The sequence below is a fragment of the Halichoeres trimaculatus genome, unplaced genomic scaffold (assembly GCF_033239565.1).
Source record: "Halichoeres trimaculatus isolate MK-OKI-2021-1 unplaced genomic scaffold, fHalTri1.1 fHalTri1_scaffold_2, whole genome shotgun sequence".
Taxonomy (NCBI): Eukaryota; Metazoa; Chordata; class Actinopteri; order Labriformes; family Labridae; genus Halichoeres; species Halichoeres trimaculatus.
In genome coordinates, this window is record NW_027437180.1 from 26,509,010 (window position 1) to 26,533,732 (window position 24,723).

The following is a 24,723-nucleotide window of genomic DNA, read 5'->3' on the forward strand; positions in this document are numbered from 1 at the left end:
TTGTTACTATCATTTATAAGATAATGCAGAGGCATTTTCTTGAAGATTAATACAGCCGAAGAAACTTCTCACCCGTTGAATTAAATGAATACTTTATGCTTTCTTATCTGCTGTACGGCCTTGGCGTTCATTAGCTTGAGGTCATCGCTCAGACTGCCTGTGATGCCTGTGGCCTCGCAGCTCGGTCACATGATGTGATTTGATAAAGACAATCTGCCTGCAGGAAACAACAACACACTATTTGCAATGAGACAAGCAGAGGCTGTGGTATGCATATCTGACTGTGGTGTGGTGTCATTACAGAGGAGTCCTGCAGCAACAGAGGTCGCATTTGTTCATGAATTTAACAACAGTTAGTGTTTGTGCACATGGAGTAGAAATTAAAGTTGGATTGTTGTTTTTAAAGACACGAAAGAGTAATATTCCCTGAATTTGATTCTAAACTCAATTAAAAGCATGTTTGTTTGATCTCTCTTTACATGCAAAATAAACAGCCCTCAAGTTCATAACTGCTTTTTTAAATTTGACCTGTATGAACATTATGTATGAGGTTGGCTTGTCTTTAAAAACACAAAGTGGCCCAAACAAACCTTCTGAAACATCTCAAATTTGGTTTTAAATAAAGATCTGATAATCAAGACAAGGGTTATTGTCAGGACGAGAGAAATGCTGAGTGATGGAAAGAAAGGTTTACCAGGATCAAAATCTCTGCTGATGCAGAATGTTTGTCTCCAAGAGTAAAATGTGGAAAGACGTCTGCTTTTGTTGAGCTGGTATGCTACTGAAGCTTAAGACTGTTTTTAAAATTCCAGAAGTGAGTTTAATCTTTAAGCCATGAAGTTTGCTCTCCACCCCCCACTGTGGGTTGTTAGTGCACAGGACGCTAAACACACTTCAATAAAAGTTGGGAATTGCCTTTGAGGGGTTTTATTGAGAAGGAAGCAATTCTGAAACTGTAAACATAAAAGTTAACAGCAGTTACATTCAGTGAAAAGACTTGATTATCGTAATGGCCTCTAGTGATGTTATCATCCTGGGAAAACCGATTAACATCATACTGTATGTCAAGAAAAAAAAATACAGTTGACACTGCAGTGATCCAATTGTAAAACTTAGCTGTATAGTGGATAGCTTTAGCAGTAAAATGGCCACACACAAGCTAACTTTTATGTTATGTTAAACCAACACTCATAATACAGCTGTAATAAAAGAAGTATCTTCAGATCAAGCAACAGCCAATGTGATTCCTGTGTTGATAAGATATAAATCCTAAGATGTGCCAGAAAATTTAGCAAGCTACATTTTTAACTGTAAGATGAGCAGAAACAGAGCAAAGACAAGTGGTGGCATTTAATAATTTCATGATTAATATCAAGAGTCTGTTCTTGGAACGCTAAACCCATTTGTTTAAACTCTTCAGCCCTTTTGCTAAAGCTAATGCCAGCATGCTCCCTGAAGTCCCTCACTTCCTGATAAAATGAAAATGTGTATAGCTGAGGCTTGCTCTAATTTCTCAAGTGAGTCATTCAAACTATAAATATCAGACTTCCCCAAATACTGCTGAAGAAACTCCTCCATCAGTTTCCCTGTTGTAGCCAGTTGATACAGGTTTGGCCTCCATGTTTGCTACTCAGAGATATACAGAGTAAAGTTAAATTATTTGATAAGGCTTCACCTGCAATTTATCTTCAGATCTAAACTATATGTATGATCCTCTAAGTAAAAAGGACTATTTTTATTTGTTTTACACAGAATGCATCAATCTCCAGGCAGGTCAAGTTATGAATGAGAAGCCAAACAAACACACCCACAAACACTCCCATTAGACAGCCATAAACATGTCTGTGGCAGCTGTTTGATTTATGATTCAGCAATCATAAGGCAACACTGTTAAACTCATGAATGTCTGTATTCATAAGAGTATGACACTATGAGAATACACGTAGAAGAGGAAGAGCATCACTATTGATGTTTAAATAATATCTGTTGTCATGGGGCCATAAAATCATGATGATACTTTTTGAAACAGGCAAACATCAGCTCACTTCTTTTTATCAGATGTGTCTGCTCTGCTTATTAAGAAGAAAGGTACGGATAATGTTATAAGCTCACTAACTTTTTTTTTTAACTACTTTCTACTTAACTACTTTTTACTACTTTCTTTACTTTCTTTTGATGATTTTGGATAAAAACATGATATTAATCTATGCTTTGAAAATCAGGTCATGATTTTATTTTTCTCTGCCAGTCTTCATTGATATGTAGCCTTTTTAGCTCTGAATTCTTGTTGTTCCATTTTGAGCTTTTTATGCTTAGGCAGAAACTGAGACCCAGGAATGGAGGCAGCATGGAAAGTTGGTGGTAAACACTACTGAAACTGACCTACAGTGTGATATTTTGTTTAGCCTGTTAGTATCTATCACTGTCTCTGTTGTCTTCACTTGAGTAAATGGACAGTCACACTTCGTTATCAACAACATTTTGTTGTGTGTTCAAGTTTGGCTTGTCATACACAATCCTGGATTCATATCTATTGTCATTTGCCGTGTTAACAAGGACAATCCTAAAAATGAAATGGTCCTTTCAAAAATAATAGTCATGGTATTTCAGGAACAGATCAGATTATTTCTGAAAGCTAAAGCTGTGCAATGAAACTTGACACCAAATACACCATATCTGAGACTTTTCACAGAAATAGTATTAAAGAGAAAACGAGAAAGCAGGTTTATGTGGTTTCCAGGTTAAATACCTGTGTTTCTTCAGCAGTTTACCAACTTGTTCTTTTGTTCACCTTTTAATAGTGTTTCCTTTTCTTAAAAAGTAAAACATTGAATGAATTCACTAAAACAGTTACGATAGTTTTACCTTCTCTTTATCTGTAGATTCAGTCAAACGGCAAATTTGGCCTGCTCAATCACAAAGACTGAGGGGCAAAATCCATACTTACTCTAGCCAAAGTACATAATGACCAGTTATATTCACAAAGAAGGTGCCTGGCTAAATGAACAGGCAGCATTTATAGATTTCTGGACAATCTGATATGTTAAACCCTGAATGTCTATTTCATTTGATTGGAATTTGTTCAAAAAGAAAAAGATTTTTAAATCAACTCAGCCACTTTTAGACCATTATCCATATAGACACTAAAGGCATCAAACCTATCACATACTCAGTTAGCTGTGTGGGTCCTCTTTATATATACTGAGAGTAAGCTTTCCAACACATTCTTTAACACTCTCAGAAGTGTCCCTGGATAAAACTCTATTAAAATGCATAAGGAAGCTGCTCACAGTGATGCTGTAATCAGGTTAAAATTCTTCCTCTACTCTACAGTCGGCGGTTCACGCTGTTTATACCCACTCAGGGTCAGCACGGTAAGACAAACATCGGTCTAACCTTACAGTTTTACGAGCTAACCTTTTTTCCCTCCCTCTCTGCGACAGCTCTTTTATTGCTCCATGCTTCACCTCGGCAGATCTTTTAATGCATCTATTTGGGAACAATTATCTCTTTGTGTGGCTGAGTGAGCTCGATTGAGCAAATGTGGTATCAGTTAAGTATCATTTACCACTCGTGCTGTCTCCGGTTTCTCGTCACAAGACTCACCTGCTACTGGCACCTCTCCCACTCTCTCTATAAAACAGGTGAAGAAAGGGAAGAGTGACAGCATGACTTCGGTCGTTCCTCAGCCCCGTCAGTCTGCTGGGTCACCCCATACAAGGACCCAACCTGTGCCACTCGCTTTGCCCCTGACCTCAGAGAGGAGGACCCCCAGTCCAGAACCAATGACTTGTCAAGACTCTCTAAACTCTGAATTGCACCTGCATCACCTTAATATGAACCCCTCAGACAGCATTGAGATCCCTAGCAGGTGAGTGTGTCATGTTAAAGAGCGTGTACCTGTAAATAATATTTCTTTTATGATGCAGATGTTGTTTCTGATGAAACAGATAGTCAAGATGTTAAAGAATATGAACAGACCACTCAAGTTTAGGCAACAGTCTTATTGGGCTTTTTTTTAGCTCCTGGTCTGCCAATACTGAGTCCTGGTTTAAAATTTTTGTTTTACGAGGATAATAGAGCTGCAAAACTTTTTTTTGTTTGTTTGTTTCCAAAACACATCTCTATTAAGGTTACACGCCTAACCATAAGATGTTTTTGCTAAGCTAGCGTTGTTTCTAAAATTTGCACACAAAATCAAATTTCACTTCAGAATTGTGTCCAAAGAAATGAACTCAAACAACTTCTCTGTAGTCTTTTTGGCTTTGTAGCTGTCCAAAGGGTATGTCCTTGATAATAAAGTTGAAAATTTTCTGCCTTCTCCTCAGTTGGTTCTGTGAACGGGCGGTAATCCGTTGCATTAGTTTTTAGACGTTGGTAGTGCAACTGATGGTTCTGTGTTTGCTCAAAAGGAAGACAATAAACGGGACATAGGTGTGGAAATCCACTGACAGCCTCAGCTTAATTGCAGGAACACACTTGTGCAGAGACAGCCAGATTAAAACAATTGCGTCCTGCAGTAACTCTTCAGACAAAAGCAGAAAGCAAAAACATTTACCACACAGACAATGTAGGGCAACTCAATACAGTAGGAGTCCCTTTTCGGAGTAAACTGTAGTCAGTTTACATCTTATCACATAAATTGCTTATTCCCAATCAGTTAAAAATGCCCAGATCAACTCCAATCCTTGGGACATCCCTACTTTGAGAATTTCAGAATAAAAAGTGAAGAATTAAGTCAGAGAGGAACATTTATGGATGCCTCAAACACTGCAATAACTGAAATTTGTTTGCCTTATTTTCTGCAAAAAACTGTCTTACCAGACTTAATATGAGCTTTGTTCACTTGACAAGTCCAGAGAAGACAAGTTTAAGATTTTACAGAAAGATATTGTGTAGTTTCTTGTAATAACAAAATGTGTTTCTTGCCGTAATGTTAGATTGTTTTACTCTTGAAAAGCGAAACGTCTGTCATTTCGTCTTTTAACGTCTTGACTTGTCTGGTGAATATGGCCCATATAATAAAATATTTTACTAACTCAAAATAGGACATTTGCTTAGATTTCAGTTTTTGCAGAGTGAACACTGTATGTTGTTCATTTAGATTCAAAAATGTATTTTTCTTTAAAGTAATTAGCTGAAGCCTATGTATGAGTGGAAAGGAAAAACTCCAGTAGACCAGCCAACACTGTCCTCAGTGTTGATGCTAGATTTATTACTCCTGACCTATTTTATGATCCAAATATTATCTGTAAGCACAAGGAGGGGAGATAAATCCATCGGCCATAAAACACAAAACAAATCATCAGTGCTGCTCACGAGACAAAGCTGTTAGAAATTTTTACCTTTGTGTTTATTTTCCAATGTGGAAAACCAAGGATTATTCTACCACTGGTAAAATACTGTAGGTTATGCTCGCTCATTATGCTCGCTATTTGCGCACGTGATGAGATGTGCTATCAGTTAAGGTCAAAGAATCTTGAGTGTTTGACAGCGCTCAGGGATCTAAAGCCAGAGCCTTGTGGCGGTGTGCTGCTGGCATGCAAACAAGCCTATTATAAGAAGCTGAAACTGGAACCACTCGGTGTCGAGTGTCCTCAGTCCTGGAATAGCAGGGTTACAGCTGTGACTGTTGTTGGGGGCTCTTGCTGCTTTGCTTGAGGGTTCAGGCTAGCATTTACCTTGGCTGTCATCACAAATGAATTAATGACTGAGAACCTTGTTTCTTAAATGTTCAAAATCTCTTCTCACTCCAGATTCAGTTTAGTAACTGCACTTTTCAGCCAACCTATTTTTCTCACACATTTGTTGAATGTTGATATAACTGGCAAAACTGTCATGGTGACAAGAGAGATGGAATCATTGAAAAAAATTATCTATATAATGTTGAGCAACAAAATGTGTATGATGTTCCCAAGATGGGAAAAGATAACCCTGTTCTGACTTCTAATACAGCCTATCGAACAAACCACTGACCTTTAAGTGTGACATTAATCACAGTTTCAAACACTGTCAACACCTGATCCTTTAACACGTTACATAAAAGTTAAGTATGACACCCACACATTGGTGTGACTTTCACAAGGTGGCTTCACACAAACATGAATTTTGAAACAGCTGTTTATTTCTATTTTATAGGTGAAGTTTAATAAAATAGTTTGTTGAAAAAAATACTCTTGAATTTTTTTTTTTCTGACTGTTTTTAGAAAATCTGAATTTGATTGGCCTTCCTGAAAATGTAGCAACCTAAAACTTCAAAATCAATCAGGTCAACTTTTGCCTACTCAATGTTAAAAGATGTTCAGGTCGCCGTGTAAAGGCAGATATAATACTTCCAGGGTAGCTAAAGCTTTCCTCACCATACCACAGTACCAGTAAATTCCCCGCTGGGTATCCCCCCACCCTTAAAACCTCTCTGTCAGGGAGCATCGGGTGACTGATGTACAGACAGTGTGACAGGGCACCCCAGTGAAGTGCGTCAGCTGTATGAACCCTCTGGTATTTACTAATAAACACCTGCACTGCTGTATGCTATACAATTTAAAGGAGACTTAACTTAGATTCAAGACGACTTGATATAGTAGCTGCTGATGTAGATAAATAAAAACTCTAAGACATCAGTTGAATAAGTATAAGTAATACTATATTTGATATGGGAAGTTTTAGGGTATATTAAAAAGGTGTCAGATTTAAGTGGCTTGTGGTTTCAGCTTGTCACCAAAAGCAAATGCATGATCGTTTTCCATGAGTAGATCCATCTGTGTTTTCATATCCATGGCTGCCCTCATACCTGCTTGTCAGCTTGCTCTCACTTTCTATAGGTATGTGTAAGACAAGTTTGTGTCAGCACAGGGCAGCACATGTAGCAGCACTGTACAGCTTAATCACACATTCCCAGGGTGGCAAAATAAAGAAGATTATTTTCCTTTGATTATCACATTACATAAATATTCACGAGGAAAACATTTAGATGTTATGTTTTTGACAGTGTTGTTTTTGTGGTGTGTGACACATGAGATTGTGTATGTAGAATCACATCTGCACCTTGTCAGTGATTAAGAAGTAACTTAGAGAATTTATCTGATGACATTTGGCACATGCACCCCTCACTCAAGAGGCTACCCTACCCTGAGTATTTCTGCTCACTTCAGTACTCAGCTTTAATCGTGTCATCATTTTTTAGTGTTTATTGTCAATTTCTTCATTTAGTAGAATGATTTAATACGCTACAGTGCTCTCATCTGTACCTGAAATATAACACCACCCTCATTCCTCTCATAGGCCACATGGGCCAACATAGCAGCATCATGTGAACTTATCCTGCGCTCAGCGTCGAGTAGCTGCTTGTAGGTGATGCATGCTGGCTTTTGTGTGTGGTTGCCATGGTTCACTGAAACTTGTGATGTAACCGTCAGGTTTCTTAGAAGTCTAATGGAAAGTGATGGAAGTGAGGAACTTTTCTGTGTGGTGTGAGTGCAGGCTCCCTGTGGGTATATTGGTATTGTTAGTTGCCTGTCAGGAAATCTCATCCATCAGCCTGACAGCCTGACAGCACATATTTTCAGCAAGAGTCTCTGACTGGATTAGACTGGTTTTCTTGCTTTTCTGACTTCAGCGCTTATTTTCTGATTCTCATCTGGCACTGGAACCCCATATGATAACTCTGTTTGTCTGGAAAGACTCTTAGTTAACCAGCTTACTAGATTACAATTCATTAATCCAATGTAGTGATGAGTTAGCCTTCAGAGACAAAATCATCTGGTAAATCTTTTTTAGGGTTCAGTGTAGGTGAACAAACTACTCTACATTTTAAGGCTGCTGCCCTCCCAGTGAACACCTTTGCCCCCTGTATCTTCATATTCACCATTTGGAAGTTTTATCTTTGATCTCAGACTTCTTCATCTTTTGAGAGCCTTATTTTCTGAATGCTTCAGCCCACAGCATGAAACATAACTGCTCAACCATCTTTCCTTGAAGAACTTGGACATACAAATCAGTTTCTAACCTGGACTAATCTGACAAATATTTGAAGTCATGACCACCTCAAACTTAGCCCAGAGGTATTCTAAAAATGTTCAGTATCTGTCCGCCATCTAATGGTTTGGGAGCTATGGATGGGTTTTAGACTGAACAAAGCAGGTGAGACACAGAAGGAATCAGGTCTTTCCAATGCAGAAAAATTCCCAATGTTAAGCTTCCTGTCCAAACTTTTGGATTTATGACCCAAAATATATCTTCTCTTTTTTAGGTGCATATTTTGTGACATTCACTGAAATTTGATGAGGTATCTGGGGCCTTAAAGTTTTGAAAAGTGTTGCTAAATGAGAGAAAGAGCCTAATAAAGTGCAGAGGAAGCAAAGAGCCAAACATTACTTGACCCAAACCTGAGTTATTACAGAGCGTCTGCATTGTCAGACTTTCTTTGTCTGCATATTAAAAATAATAGCTCTTAAAAAAGTAGAGCATGTCAATGTGGACCAACTTGTCATTGGTAGTTTTCCGTTTGTCCTGGAGGGATCAGGACTTTTCTGAGCACCCCTACAAAGCTTGCCCTTATCCACTCAGTAAGGTAGTGGGTAAGCAGGATTTCCGCTTTCTCAATTCACGGCAGCAGTGACGGCACACATTATTTTAATACGCTTGCCAGACTGTGTAACACCGGTTAAGAAGTTTGGGAGAAGAAAACATTCACTCTTGAGGCTGTGGAAGAATTTGGGAGCATGCGTGGTCATTCACACCTGCAACCCCAGTAAGACGAGAGGAAAACATTGTACTTGTTGTTTACATCGAGTCATGACTGTCAAACTTTGACCCACTTTGTTTCTTTCCTTACTTGAAACCTAAACCCTTTGTTTTGAATGTGCTGATGTGCTTCCCAAAGTGGTTTGTCCTCCCGTCCACAGTACTGCCCCTCACTGTAAGCCTCATGAACGCACGTCACGTACCAAAACACACCTGAGAACCGAACATTCACGCAATGTTCCTCTCAACAACAACTCTTTTTTTCAGGTTTTGTAACTAAGACTCTGCGTGTTTACTGCCCACAGTCAAACTGGCTGTTATTGGCAAGCAATATGGTCTCATTTTGAAGGTTTTGTGTTGGAAGTTCTTGCTTCAAAAATTACACATAAACAGATTTTCTGTGCCACCTAATGAATATATCAATAATATTGTGTTGTGTTTATCACAGAAACCTTTCTCCAAATAATTATGACTGTAAGTGGTGATTAGAAGTAATTTCTCAGTGTTTGTTTTATTATCTGCCTCTCATTATTTTAATTAATTAAGTTTGGTTTGCTAAAAATATTTATTACATTCGAAAATCAGTGTTTGAAGTTTGATCAATAAATGATCAATTGTTTTTCTTAAAAAGTATTAATTGATCAGCTTCTTGCTTTTTCAACAGACTTGCAAAGGTTCAGTCATTGAAACTATTATATAGAGTGAACTGAAGGCCTCATCATTCATGGTAAACACTTTACAGCTGAAGTGCTGTACCGGACTGTCTGCATTTTTAACTTGACCCTTTGTCCAAATTCCTTTTGTTACATAATTCTAAGCTGAGAACACCTGGCGATCTCAATTTGGTTTGTTTTGCTGCTGAGTGGTCTTTATCCAAGTCTAGATAAGAACTAGCATGATGAACATCTAAATGTTCCCCCGAGCATCCACTGGCATGGCAAAGATCCAGCTTTCGCATATATTTCAGTGACAGGCTTTTATTCCCTTGGTGTACCCATTTGTCATCCTTTCATTTGAAGAACAGACTCTGAGGCATGCAGCTCGTGCAGCATGCGGTCTATTTGGGTACAATGATCCCATCTACCCTCAGTTCCTCCACAGTCCTTACAGGTCCATGTCCACAGAGCACTCCTATAACCTGAATAAAACCAGCATGTTATACAACTTAGCCAGGATGGGAAATTCAAACTAAGGTCTTGTTCTTCCAGAAAACTGTTAATACAACCCATCACCCACTCTTACAATTAGAGTTTATCCATATGATAAGTGAGCATAAACATAATGACACAACAAAGCTGATGCTGAAACTTACCCCCCTTGACCTACAGTATATCTTCTCTATTGTGTCAAAAAATGCCATAACCTACAAGAGCCAAATCAAATGTGAAACACAATCCTTGTCATTTAAGATGTGTAGTGCTTGAATGTTGCAGCGGTCATTTAATTGAAGCAGTTACTTGGATTTAGAAATTTGCTTTAGCCTGAATTTATAAATATCGTGTTTGTTTCCAAGTCCATTGTAGCTTTGGTTGCAGTGTTTTTCTTCCTGCTTTGACGCTAGTGAAGATAAATTCAGTGTTCTAACTCTCCCAGGCGAACAAGACTAGGTGATTATGAAATTTTCACCCCAGTAAGTGCCAGGATATGAAAACGTTAAGCAACTAGCACCAACACCGAGTTCCTCTAAATGTTGCGTAATTTCATCATGAGCTGCTGGCATACATCCAGTCGCAGCAGACAGCCTATATTTTAGAGCTCCACACATTTCTCTGCTGGTTCATAATAATTACCAGCGACAAGTCTCACAAAGGCACTGATCTGTTGCTGTGCATGGCTATTATTCTCCAGACAAAAGCCAGCCTTATGCTCCTATTTTCAGCCCCGGTTACATGTAGCGATGGGTGAAGGGGGGTTAATGTTTTTATGCCAAAGTGCTTCATAACTACATCCTGCTAGCTAATTAATAAAGTGTTTTTTTTATATTTCAGCTCCCAAGAAGAAGATAGACCAGTATCCCCTTTCTACACAAGGTAGGCCTCCTTTCTTTGAGTTCAAAGCTTTCAGGATTGGGTGACAGTTTGTTGTTTTGGACTGGAGGTGGGGGGGGGTTGCTGCTCGCTGCCTTAGTGCATTATCATCGGAAACAATGGAACCACCAGTTAGAGGGAAAGCAGGATGGCGTGCACATGCAACAGTTTACTCATCACCATTTGGTTATTGTTGCAGTGGCAGGCGTAGCACATGTTTCACACACACCACTCAAGCAAAAAAAACACACATCAAGATGAAGACACCGCGCTTCAGATTTTTTTTCTAAGATTCAGTAAACGTGTCTGAGGGAGACTGACAGGAGTTCTAAAACAATCTTGCAAGAGAAGAATATACTACTATTTCTAGTTTATTTCTACTATTTATACTACTATTTCACATTTAGTGCTTAGTATTAACTGACATAAAGCATTTTAATTTTGCAGGTTTTCTAGACTGTATGAATCATATGTAGTGTTCTTTATCTTGACCTTACACATTTTGACTTCTCATCTGATATGGTCTTATAGCTGAATTAGCAGAAGGATGGCAGTTTGTGTGGTTGAGCATGTTCTTTGTTTTTTTGTTTGTTTATCCCCAGAAAACAGCCATAGGAACAGGGCCTCGAGTCAGACCCTCAAATCTGACATAAACAGATTTATTAAAACATTAAGGTGTATACCTTATTAATAAATGGAGAACTCAAGAAAAAAAAGCATCTTTGTTCTAAAATAAGTGCTTCAGTTAAAACACAAAACTTAGCATAGAATCTATAAATATGTAGCATTTACTGTTTGCATTTTCCTATTTAGCATAAAAAGAACCATAAACTCTGTGCTAGCTCTGATTTGGACATTTTGTGTCTTTTAATCCAATAAAGCACAAAACCTTTCTGACTGTGATGCAAGGTTGAAGATCAAAGGCACTGAGCATAATCCAAGTCATAGACATGTGGCCATTAATAGAGTCAGCTATGTACAGTATGTGTAGAATTCAATACATAACGATAACCTATTTCACCAAGGAACAGGATAAGTAATCTCTTTGTATTTATTACATAATCTCTGTGACAGGCACACTTAATCAGTAAAATGGAGACATTATCTTGCAGAAAAAAAACATAGTTTGGAAATGACAAAGATCATTTAAAACATTTATTGTTTATTTAACATGTTTAAGCCCAAAGTGTGCATGTCATACTTAGAGGATTCTTACTTTTATTCAAGAACTGATCAAAAAATGAAATCATAGATATTTTTTATTTCACCCTGATATATCCCTTCATGGCTTTTTGAACTCTCACCTTGACGGACACACTTAGGCTAAGCTCGATTTGAGCTTTATCTCACCAATAGAAAACTTGGATATGTATGAACTTGGATAGGGGTCCAAATGGTTAATGCTATCACAAACATTTTCCTTTTCAACTTCTCAGCTATTATGGGATTCAGATTTGTTTTGGCTTCAGTTGGTGAGTTAGGTATTTGGCACTTTTTTAAACTGAAAAATCAGTGAACTTTTAGGGAGAAAAATGATATTATTTGCAGATTCAGTGATAAAGCAAGCATAAGGTAGTTTGTCTCACTCTGATATGACTCAGACAGATCTTGTTGACACTTTATCCCTGCTTTTTCCCTCCCATTTCCTTATCTTGCTCACACTCAGCAGTGGTGACTAACTCTGTGGCCTACTTGTACTTTGTCACATACACACATATACCACGCAGGCCTTTCCTGTTTCAGCTGAAGTCTGCTTGCATTCCTCTTCACACAGAGACTCCCATGCTGCTACATGGGGGATTAACCTCAGCTCAGTCAAAAAGGATATGAATCCACATGATTTTCTTCTCTGTGAGTTGTCCAAAGACTCAAAGGGTCCTGGCTAATATCTGACTGTGGTGTAACACCAGATTACCTGAATGGACGCCCCAGGGTACAAAATGTGGGGAATTTAACTGGTATAAGCTTAAGCTGGGGAAGCTTTGGAGTTGTTTCCTCCTTTATTTTGATGCCTTACAGAACACTATGGACATATTATTTTGTTCTCAACATTTTTGTTAATTTTGTTTTTTATTTCCTTTTCTTTTTTTTTTCCTTTAAGGTCTCAGCTTAACACAGACCACAGCTTCTGTTGTGATTGGATGCCATTGATATGAGTAAATTGACTGAATAAATTTGGTCAGCTCTGCCTTTTATGAGTTTGTATGAGGGAGTATCATAAAAGCCAACACAAAGGATTTCACAGACCTGTTCACTCGTCTAAACAAAGCTTAATATGATGAACCTGCCACATAGCAGCCTCTGTGCCGTGAAGACAAAACATTTTGGCCCCAATGTCAGGGTGCTGACACAAGGCGCACAAAGATAATCCTCAGAATTCCACCTCAGCCCTGCCTCTTCTCTTTGATTTAAAGTACTCAAATTTAAAAAAATGGTTATACTACACTCATCCCTTGGTCATTGCCGTGTCTCTGCTCCCCCTGCAATCAAGTACATCAGGAAACAACCAGGACAATAACAATAAGTGCCAAATGACAACATTGAGCTGTAGAGAGCAGTGGATCTCAATTATCTACACTACTCTTCAGACACGAAGCAGATCTCCTTGGCATAGGCAAAAACCTTATCAAAACAAAGACCATAACTTTCGTACCACTCATACTGTTTCAAATACAGCTTTGAGTTCTTGCTCCAGTTCGGCATTGGCATGCTACGGCTAAGGTAGAACAGTGACTTTAACTAAAAAAGTCTTCGATTCACTCCCGCAGGACCAGGCTAAAAGAGAAATGATGCTAGCGTCATCCCCTTACGTTACTCCAGGAGGGGTATTTTGAGCATCTGATGAAAGATTTCAACCCTCTTGCCTAATAGTCTTCTTCGACAGTAATTAAAACTTTAAACTGACCCCATTGCACGAGACGCCAATGGTCTCTCATACCTGCGGTGCTGGAAAATCTTTTTTGCCTACCCCGATATCACGTGCGCTGATGAATTACCAAATACTCACACTTTGTCTGTACTGTGTGCCAAGCCGAAGTTTATTTGGGGTGTTGATATCGGCAACTAGATATTTAATTTCTTCATACGGGCAGGCATGCTCAGCTGTTTATTTCATTAACAGCCTAAATGTGGCACACATAGGCGTATGAAAGCACCAGTTTCACATTAATGACCAACATGGACTGTAAATCTGTGCATGAACACGAGTTGTATTACAGGATGTCATGAAAAGGAACTAGATTTCAGTACACCATATCAGGACACAGGCAGGGTTGAGGATCATCAGATAAATATTGCTTTATCTTTATCAGTCGGAAGCCAAATGGGTTGGGAGCTACCAAGACCATAAACCGTGACAGTATCAGAGCTAAAATTATAATATAGTCCATGGCCCACTGGATACGATAGGCTGTTAACATTTCTTGAGGGATCATAGCCTCTGTATCCTGGCACAAATAAGTAGTAGATCACCTCATCCCCTCTATACCTAATGCAACAGGAGCACAAAGGACACCCCTCCACAGATCATGACACATCCAGAAACTTCTGTCATAATTCAGGCCTGACTGTGTCCTCTGCACTTGACGTCTGCATGCCTGTGGCGTCTACAGGCATTAAGTTCTGAGGTTAAGTTAACATAAGTGAGCCATTAAACTTTTTTTGGTTGTTTTTTTAACCTGTTGCATCCAGGTCCAGGTCTATTATTAGTTGGGGGCAGGGTGATATTTTTCCAGTCTTGCTCTAAGACAGTACTGTTTTTCACAATTAGTACTGAATCACCTGACATAGCTCTCATTTGCAGCATGAAGTGTTTGTCAAAATAAATGACACTAATCTCTGACTGATGGTGCATTCCTATAATACTAAAAATATATTGGCCTTTCTACCCACGAGCTGATGATACAGATCTCCTGGTAATTTCCACCTCATGTTTATCACTTGAACTTTCTTGATTTATCATAATAACCATCTCACATTTTTGTCACCTTTGAATTCATTATCCCAGCTGTAATGTCAAAGCTGTCTGACACAGTTTTAACACAGTCACCTTCACTGCGTACCGTCACCCAATCATTATCTCTCCCTTTATCAGTGCATCTCTTGAGCATCTTCCAAGCTGTGCTGTTACTGTCAACACCACTGTTTATGGAGGATTATTTCAGGTCACCCCTAAACATGGTGAGGTAGTTGAACTTCAAGAAAAAAAAAACATGACATATTTTAGGCAGCGAAGGGTCTTGTTAGGAAAGGAAAATGAAGATTGGCACAAATATGACATTGGAGACATTTTTTCTTAAAGAACCAGATGAAAGACTTAAATTCTTTGTGATTATATGAATTTTCTTCTAACTGTGATAATAGTTGTAGTGTATTTGTGCCCATTAGTGGATATATTTGATGTTACAGACTACACCTTTCACTACTTGTTACTGGTTTCCTATACAATACAGCTATAAAGACAAGATGCTCTAATTTTAGATGTGCTTTTTGAAGCTAGCCACTCACCTCTCAGAGGACCTACTTATGCTCTGAACACAGCTGAAGTTAACACTCACTCATGCACACTAGATGCCTTGATCACCTAGGGCCGGATCCAGAGCCCAGGGGATTTTTCAGTGTTGCTCAGTGACCTGTTGTGACCACCTGTTTCTGGGGCATTAACTCACCTTCGCTTCTTGTTTTTCTTCCAGTAACCTCCTCTCTCCTGCCCACTGCACACCGGAGGCGATAAAGTAAGTGAACTATTACTGTTAGGTTTTTGGCATGAAATGCAGTGTTGTGTAGCCAGTATAGTTATCTTGTAATTTTTAATTAAGATACCTTTATTTATGTTTCCTACTGTGAAACTTTAATTGAACCATAACATTGCCTCTCTTATATTTTCCTCAAGTTTTCTGAACAAGACCATCAGTTCAACAGTGGAGCAGCACCTCTTCAGTGTAAACACTCTTAGGGATCAAAGTTCACAGGACTGTGAATTGACCTCATCCCCAGCGGCTCCAAGACTGACACTAACAACCGCCCGACAGAGACGTCGACACCAAAGGGAGCAACAGGAGGAGGGGCTGAGACACAAAGAAAGAACCAGGTACAATGAGTCAGTCATCACTGTGCTGTTGGATGTTGATAGCACCTGCATATGATCGGCTTGCATTTGTTATCACTGAATTGCCCAGGAAATAAACGTGTCCTTCAAGTTGTGTATCCTGACAACAAATGTAAAGTACAATAAGTTTGTTGACTGCAGGAAGAATGTATAGTTTTCATGGCAGGGTCTCAGGAAGAGTGCTAGTGTTATTATATACACAGTATGTACATCACATTGCTTATCTTCATCGACATAGTGTTTGTGTGATGTGACATTGGTGGCAGGTGATGCACATAGTCTTGTCTCATGTTTCTTTCTGTTGCCCAAACAGCTCAATACTTATGTCCTGGAAAGCCTCAATAAAACTCTAGTTTATAAAGTCACTATAACAAATATGGACTTGTTATGACAAAAACACTACACATTTTTCTGATTTCTATCAAGGCAATGCTTGAACTTTAGGATTTCCTGTTTTAAAACTACTTCCTTTTTTAATTCATCACTCTTTGAACCACTGGATTGAGTCATGTGGCTGTCACTTTCCACAATGAAAATGAATAAACATGATCACCAATGAAAGAAGCACCCTTTCACTCAAAACCTCACCCAGTAGAATTGAATTGCTGGAAACATAATGTGATTATTTTTTCATCTTTGAGATGTTGACTTCAGGAAGAGGGAGTCCATGTTTTGAGATCTACCAATAAGACTCAGTAGTGATGCCATTTATCAATGAAGCCTGACCTCAGTACCTCCATTTAGTACAGCTTCCTCTAGTTGGTGATGAACAATGATAAACAGCCATAGAGTTTCATTCTTTGCAGCTAGTCCACTGAGACATGGCACAGTCATAACAACTGGAGTCACTGCAGTAAGAAGCTAATCTTTGTTGATGGAGAATCTGTTAGATCGGTGACACATGGATTAGAGGAGTGCATTAGCCCAAAGACTGCAGAAAATGTCGGTAAGAGCGTGGACAGTAAATAGAGGGTAAATAGAATTAGCACCAGAGCTAATCAGCTCATTGGCTGCAAGAGAAGATATAAGTAAATGAGCTATTCAGATGTCCTTGGCTTTCAGATCCCTGAGAAATTTCAGCAAATGTCAAGCTGATAAAGACGAACACCAGTGTTAAACAGTGAGAGCTAGATGGAAAGCAGCATGTCTTAAGTCTACTCTGCTCTCCTCTGAGTACAGAGCTGGATCCATCAGAGCAAGCACCAACAAGGAGAACATCCCATCAAGCAGTGGAGACAACTCAGTCAGCGTGGGACAGGATACAGGCTCAAATGCAGACTCACAGGGAGGCCAAGGTGGTCATGTAGAGCGAACCCCTAAACTAAGGAAGACACACAGCCCAACACTAGTGCAGCTTACTGACAACCAGGACGCCCACACGGTGAGTCATCACGCTTTGCTTTTGCCATTTCTCACCAGCTTGGCAGAGTCTGTCCTGCTTTTCTGTGTTGTTTGACTTTCTTTACTGCCTCTCCTTCTGTATTCACTCTCTCACTATAACAGGTCAGTTTCAAGTGTAGCTCAGTAAATAAACGCAAGAAGGCAAGTAAGGTGCATCATGCATCATGTTATTGGGTTCAAAGAGAAGATGATAGGCAGCAGCACAACTCATCAGTGGTTCTTGTGTAGTGTTCTGAAAAATCCAGACTGCTACACTTATTATAAAACACAACTTTTCTACATCAATAAAAACTGGAGGGCAGCTTGGCTATAGCTTTTATCTACTGGAGAAAATGATGTACCAGAAAGCAACAACTGCCTAAAACTGTCTAAAATTGGTTGGGAAAATGTGTCGGATTAATTTAAATCCTAAAGGGTATTAATATTGTCAAAAACTATAACTAAGGGAATTTTGTCTATCATTTTAGTTAGTTTTAGATAGTTTTGTGAACACAAGATACAGTTGTAGTTTACATATCGTTTTTGTTTTCTTTTCTAGTTTTTATTAGTTTGAGTTAACTGCAATGTATTTTAAATTTTAGTTTTCGTTTCCAGTTTCGTTTTAGTTAACTATTATAACCTTGCATTCATCATACAAACATGGAGCCAAGTTTTTACAGCATGACCTATTCCAGGGCTTGGGACAGGTTAATTGAGGATACTTAAATATGCAACTTAGTTAGACCTGAAAAATTAATAAATTACAGAGAAAAATTAAGAATTAAAATATTTTTTGGTGGATACAATATGAACTCATCTTATTTAGGCAAAGTCACTGTTTATCCTATAAAACATAATATTGGTGAAGTGAAAGCTTATCATGGAGTTGGTGTGAAAGCAATCAAATTCACAGCCAGGACATGGTGTGATGTTTACTGTCTCTATGGCAAACACTACACTGTCCATACAGACTCTACTTACGCTTCTCCTGCATAAAATCAGATTGTTCTTAACACTTTCTAATGTAAAGTTCAGCTGTCCCTCTGAGCTAATGACAGAAATAAATCTGTCAAGTTTACGCTCTCACACTCAAGGAACTGAATCCCCACGCCGGGGTCTTTATGCAACAGCACAGACGATACGAGATGCCTTGACATACATTTGGTCTGTGTGTGATAGGCAGCACAACCCTGATTGGTTGAGTGTATGTTCTGCTGAGTGGCTGACAGCTGAGGTTTGATGTCAGCAAGTGGGCTTGTTGTGTCAAGAGCCACTGAGGGGGATAAGAGGCTCTAAAAGCCAAAGTGTTTTCATCGTAAAACTACACAGCCTATTTTTATTCTAGATTGTGTTTCTGTCTCATTTTTGCCACAAAATGCCCCTCTGCTATGATGGTACTCAGAAGTTTATGTTTTGGTTTTGATTCTTTTTAACTACTGGGTGGTTTCCATGAACCTTGGGACAGATATTCACTCCCCCTATGTTTAACCAGCAATGCTAACGTAACATTTGTAAACATCTGTTTCAGTTCAATGAATGTGTTGAGAGACCAGGATCAAACCTCATGGAGACATTTCAGAAAGGGTAAGTTCCCAGAAAAGCTCTATTTGATCCCCTTAAAGATTTAAAACAAATTCATTCTACATGAAGAGTTTCCTTTTCTGTACAACTTCACTCCTTCCTACACTCAGAGAAGCCAAAGCACCTGTTACCTTTTGTTTTTATGAGTTGAAGCTACCCGCTGCTTCTGGCACTGCTGCAGGTTATCTTTAGAGATCTGTTTTGCATACTGTGATGTTTGTAACACACACTACAGGTGATAAAGGCAGACAAAGCAAAGATAGATAAAGTATGTTTGGCCAAAACTTTTCTGGATTTCATGTCCTTACAAAAAGAAAAACTGGGAGCACATTATCTTGCTGTTTTAGGTTTTATTCATTATGCCGTGGTGTGATGACTCAGCTGTTTTTTTCTGCCATATTTTGTCTTTCTGACTTTCAGGAAGGATGTTTTAAGAAAAGACAGCACCTCTTCACCTCTTCCTCCTCTTCAGGTATGTTCAAATGTGAAACCCTTTATCACAGCTCTCTCTTTTAGCCTCTAGTTTCTGTTTCAGCTCTACTTCTTCCTCATCTGACACACTGGATCTAACCGTACACGTGACGCTGTTCAAAAATAGAGCATCAGATTTGAGGGAGATGGAACTGAATATTTCATGTAAATGCTGGTTTGGTACCAACTGAAATGTGTCGGCAGAGCCAAGTTAGAAAAGCGCCAAGTTTTAGAAGCATCAAATGGCTGCTCACATTAAGGTGTTAGTACAAAAGACAATCCCTTGTGTATTTTATAGTTTTAAATAGACCTCCATGATGGGGTTCTAAAGAGAATTTTATGGCTTTATGGCTATGGATGCACTCTGGTCAGCTAAGACATTGTGACTACTAACAAATGAAATGAAGATAGTTGATTATCTTCTTCAGTGGCACCTGTCAGCAGGTTGGATATGTTTATGTTTAGCACAAATTACATTTATTTATTTATTTATTTATTTATTAGTTTTAAAGAGGGAACAGCACATATTAATCAACATTTTTACAAATGTAAATATGCCAGATTATAGCCTTGGGCTAATTTCCATCTGCGGACCCCCTGGCAGGTTGATGGTAGCAAACACAAACAAGACACTGCAGACTAAATACAGAAGACAAGTAGACAGAACAGTGGACAAGTATAAAAAGAAACAGAAACATACATGTTGCACATCCTCACATCCCACAGAGTTCACCAGGCAATTAGCAAATGAAACTTCCATTATATCAATCTTATATGTTGCATAGAACACATGTTATATATATTTGTTGTCTGTGAAGGATCCATGTTCACTACTATCCACAAATATTTGACACATCATATCAAAGTGAATTTGAAACTACTCACATCTTGAGTGCCTCTGGAGGTCTCAAGTATCCCATTGTTTTAAGACATCAGTGGAACAGAGGACTACAACACAGATACACAGGCACCTACCACCCCACACACCCACCCACCCACATACACACCAGCATTATGGTATTCAGATTAACAGAGATTAAATCATTGGTTACAGATATGACACAAAGTGGCTTACTCAGATTGTTGAAGAAGCACAGGTAAGGACCATAAACTTTAGAATGTATTAAAATAAAGAATTAAGAATTAAGTCTAGAATCAGGTTTACAAAATTTAAAGTTTTAAACATCCTGAAAAGATGTATTTTCACTTATGGCACTCCCAAAAAAGTACTTTCTGTTTGAATAATTAATCAAATCTACAATTTGTAGAATATAACTTCCGGTATTGGTTAAAACTTTTTGCACACAGTAGGGATGGGCACCAAATTAGGTAATTATATAGGTACCAACATAATTCTGTCAAAAGTAAGTAAAATCAAAAAGTACCACGTTTAGGTACCTAAACGCATCCTTGTGACTGTGAGGATGTGGAAGGGTAGATGGTTTTGCATGCGAGGCATGAACACAGCATTGCAAGTTTATGTATTGAAGAATAAATATTTTAAATTGAAAAAAAAATTAGATTTTTTTTTTAAATGAGATTTTTTACCACATAAACACAAAAAAGTACAGAAAATTGGTACCATTGAGTACTGATTTTAAGGTAACCGGGCATCAGTACCGTATCTTTAAAATGTGAAAGGTACCCATCCCAAGCACACAGGGAGGCTTTTATTTAGACAGCTAACACAGTATTATTTTCACACCTCAAGCCCGGACTGGGTATGGTTGACTAAAATTGTTCTAGCTAAAGTAAAGTATGGGCCAGCATTTGTTGCAAGCCAGGTTTGTGCACTTGCAACTCTGTCACCTTCAGCGGGAGCTGATAACCACAAATCGCAATCTGCAGGTGATACAATATAACAACTGCTCCATATAGCAGTGTAAAAAATTGAATATAGACTATGTTAAAATGGCTTATAAACAATGCCTTTTTCTGTTACATTAGCCAAACAAGCTAGCTAATACTAGCTTACTTTGTTACATCTATTGCAGTTTTTCAACTCCACTTAAAAAATGTTTAGGACTCTGCAAAAAAATATAGATTTTTCTTCAACCAGGTTTTTAAAAACCCTTAAATATCTTCAATTTGATTTTATAATTTGTGCAGGAAGCCTGTGTATAATGAAAAAATACTGCATAATAATAAAAAAGCTTTTTAATACCATCACAGTTAGTAAGTGAAACAGAAACTCCTCTGAAGTTCCAGAGAAACCTAAATTCTTACTTTGGACCAGAGGGAGATTTTGAATCAAAGGGATTTCCCATATATTTTCCAGTAACATGTTAACAACATTGTGGAAAGGCTGCACCTTTGATTGTGTTGCTGTGAGCATGAGCAGAAGGAAACAAGTCACCTTCTCCATCTGCTCATCTCCAGTTTTAATCTGGACAAGCACCAAGGAACAGAATCATGCTGCACCGCACCAATATGGTGAATCTCTTTCTAAGCACTCCAGATGGATTTCAATGGCAGCTCAAGCTACAGCACTGAACCTCCACCAACACCACACTGTGCCACACTGAGTGACCATCTGGAGCCGGCATGGTGCCACAGCCTCTCTGCTGTTCATTAAAGCCGGGGTTACAACTCCAGAATCACAAAGACACGATGACCTCTTCACCTGCAGCTGATTTTTTATGTTTTTATGCATGCAGCTTGACTTTTGTTCACCTGCTGTCAACCTGACAGCATTTTGTCTGTCACCCACAAAACCTGAATCTTAGTGTCGCATATCTTAACATCTTCTTGTTTTTCTTTTCTCAGCATCACTATCAGTAAATCATTTGCATGTGACTCCATCAGAACATCTTGTTTCTACAACCTAAAATTGAAGAAAGTTATGGTTGGCTACAACACTGCCATGTCACTGTAATGTCAACATTATTCTCATTGTTTATTTTCATTCAGCACATGAAGCCTTTCTTCTACAGTTAGTCAGCATAGTCAAAGGTTTATTTGTAAGCTCAGAGATGGACTGACTGTAGCAAAAGTAGTTTTTTTATGCACTAAACACGTGTGCCGAAGCTAACTTAAAACACCCGCCCCTCCAGACTTGATGACTGACTTTGTTTTTATAATATTGTGTGTGCATGCTAGGGTGTGAGTATGGTATAAAATAAGAAGTGGTCAGAGACAACAAAGCTATCAGACAGCAAGCTTATGTGCGTGTGCGTGTGCGTGTGCATGTGCGTGTGCATGGGTTTGTGTGTGAGTGTGTATTGCCTGTGTACAAGCTCAGCCAAATGTCTTAAAAATTCCCAATGGTGTTTATTTGTACATCATCTGTAAGCCCCCCCCCAAAAAAACAGTTCAGTCATCGTCTGTGCACCCCCCCCAGTATTTACACACCCACCTACCTACACACCCACACACCCACACACCCACACGCACACACACACACACACACACACACACACACACACACACACACACACACAGTACCCCTTTTGCACCAGCTGGACGTCACATGATGATGTAATCATGTTTTGAGTGTGTTTGACTGAACACAGTGGCTGATGTTGCAGGGAACAAAATGTAGTGCGCGCGCGTGTGTGTGTGTGTGTGTGTGTGTGTGCGTGCGTGCGTGCGTGCGTGTGCGTGTGCGCATGTGTGTGTGTGTGTGTGTGTGTGTGTGTGTGCATGTACATTTGAATTAAACGCGAACACAGCGGGATCATAGTAACATCTGTGCTCCTGTTAATCCCCTGCGTTTCTGCCCCGAGCATCTTAAAGTGAAGGAACATTGTACTCTGTACTAGGATGCCCATGAGCAGTGGTTGTATCAGGATTAATGATTGAACACTGTTTTGAGTGGCATAAACTAATCATTGAGTCTTTCATCAAACTGCCTTTAATGATTGAATTTGCATATAAAAGCAACCGAAGTGCAGCTCGATGAAGAGGAAAATCTGGCCACTCTTCACTTAGAACATCTTAACCTTCGAGACTCCTGAGGTTACATAAGTCAATCCTGAGACCCTGCTGTTTCAAGCTTAATGAGTCCATACTTTTAACTGCATGATTAGCATCTGATGTTCTGAACAAGGGGGTGCACAAAGTAGAGCTACTAACAGGAATCAAGTGTAGACCAAAGACCTGACCTCACCAATAACAGACACATTTTCCAAACATCAGTATCATAAAACATTATGAACTACTGTATGCAACACTTTTAAAATAATTTGTTATTAATTTAATCTGAAGACAATGATCATAGGAACACCATTAACCAGTCAGTCAAACACAAAACATGAAACTAAGGATGCACGATATTGGATTTTCGCCGATATCCGATATGCCGATATATCAAAACCCCTTTTGGCTGATACCGATAATCACAAGTTTGTTTGTTTTTTTCACTGTAAAGAAAGCTACGTCTATCCTGTACTGGCATTTATATGTTACTCTTATTGTGACAGTCTTATTTGTTTAAGAAACACACATAAAACAAGACAAAAAACATTTGATTTTACCATAAATAAGAAATGTATTATTTTTTCAAACTTAAGACATTCAGTATTGAAATACAGAAAATAAATTTCTTTAGATCACATGAACTTTAAATGTACAACACATTTTTAAAGATAACCAAGTTGCATTGGATTATTTTAGAGCTACTGTAACAACCTGGTGACAGACACAGAGCTCTGCAGTACAAATAAATGAAGTGCTACATTTTATTTAAGGAGCTTATTTTTCAGATGGAAAATAATAATAATCCCAACTGAATAGCTCCTTATTGGCTGTGCTTATCGGCAGATATTTTCATATCTACCGATACCGATAAACATGTTTTTAAGCCTTTATCAGCTGATACCGATATTGTGCTGATAATGTCGTGCATCCCTACATGAAACTTTTTTGAAACTTTGGGGGCTTTAGTTTTACTACAACAACATAACAAAGATTTTAAAGTTAGATTACCTAACACAGCACCTCTGCCACTATCACAGGCCTCTTTATGTTGACATCTTGACAGTAGATATGAGGATATACACCCGTGTGAGTAGTTAAAATCAGGATGTCTGAATAGTAATTGGCTGCATTAGCATCAGACTCTTGTTATTCTTTATGCTCACTCGGTTACTGAGGCTCACTACGCCAGCTGAATGTAACTGTTACTGACCCTGAGTTTAGGAGTTCATATTACTGAACATTTCATTTCCCTGAATGTTGTTAGAAGGAATATTCTTGGGTATGTAATGACGAGACCTTGGCTGAGCTGGTACAGCATGTGAAGGGGGTCTGAACTAAAAAAACAGTGACGGTAAGGAGTACTTGACAGAAATTTCCGCTCTTAGTCATCCCTGTCCTCACGCTTCCTGGGCACTTACTCCAATTTATATTCTTCAGAATTTACATCATATCAAGTTTATATCCTGTGAAACAGCTGGAAAGCTTTGATAAGTCCGT

General features: G+C 38.7%; 1 protein-coding gene across 6 annotated transcripts in view; it reads left to right on the forward strand.

Annotated features, from left to right (window-relative positions):
- fam13a (family with sequence similarity 13 member A) overlaps nt 1-24,723 on the forward strand; it is a 49,506-nt gene that overhangs the window by 13,966 nt on the left and 10,817 nt on the right. For all 6 annotated transcript variants that reach the window (XM_074685777.1, XM_074685790.1, XM_074685804.1 and 3 more), the window contains 7 exons: nt 3,645-3,871; nt 10,731-10,772; nt 15,461-15,502; nt 15,661-15,858; nt 17,056-17,257; nt 18,785-18,840; nt 19,258-19,309. In XM_074685777.1, the coding sequence (XP_074541878.1) occupies nt 3,645-3,871; nt 10,731-10,772; nt 15,461-15,502; nt 15,661-15,858; nt 17,056-17,257; nt 18,785-18,840; nt 19,258-19,309 (819 nt within the window). The remainder of the gene's footprint in view (nt 1-3,644; nt 3,872-10,730; nt 10,773-15,460; nt 15,503-15,660; nt 15,859-17,055; nt 17,258-18,784; nt 18,841-19,257; nt 19,310-24,723) is intronic.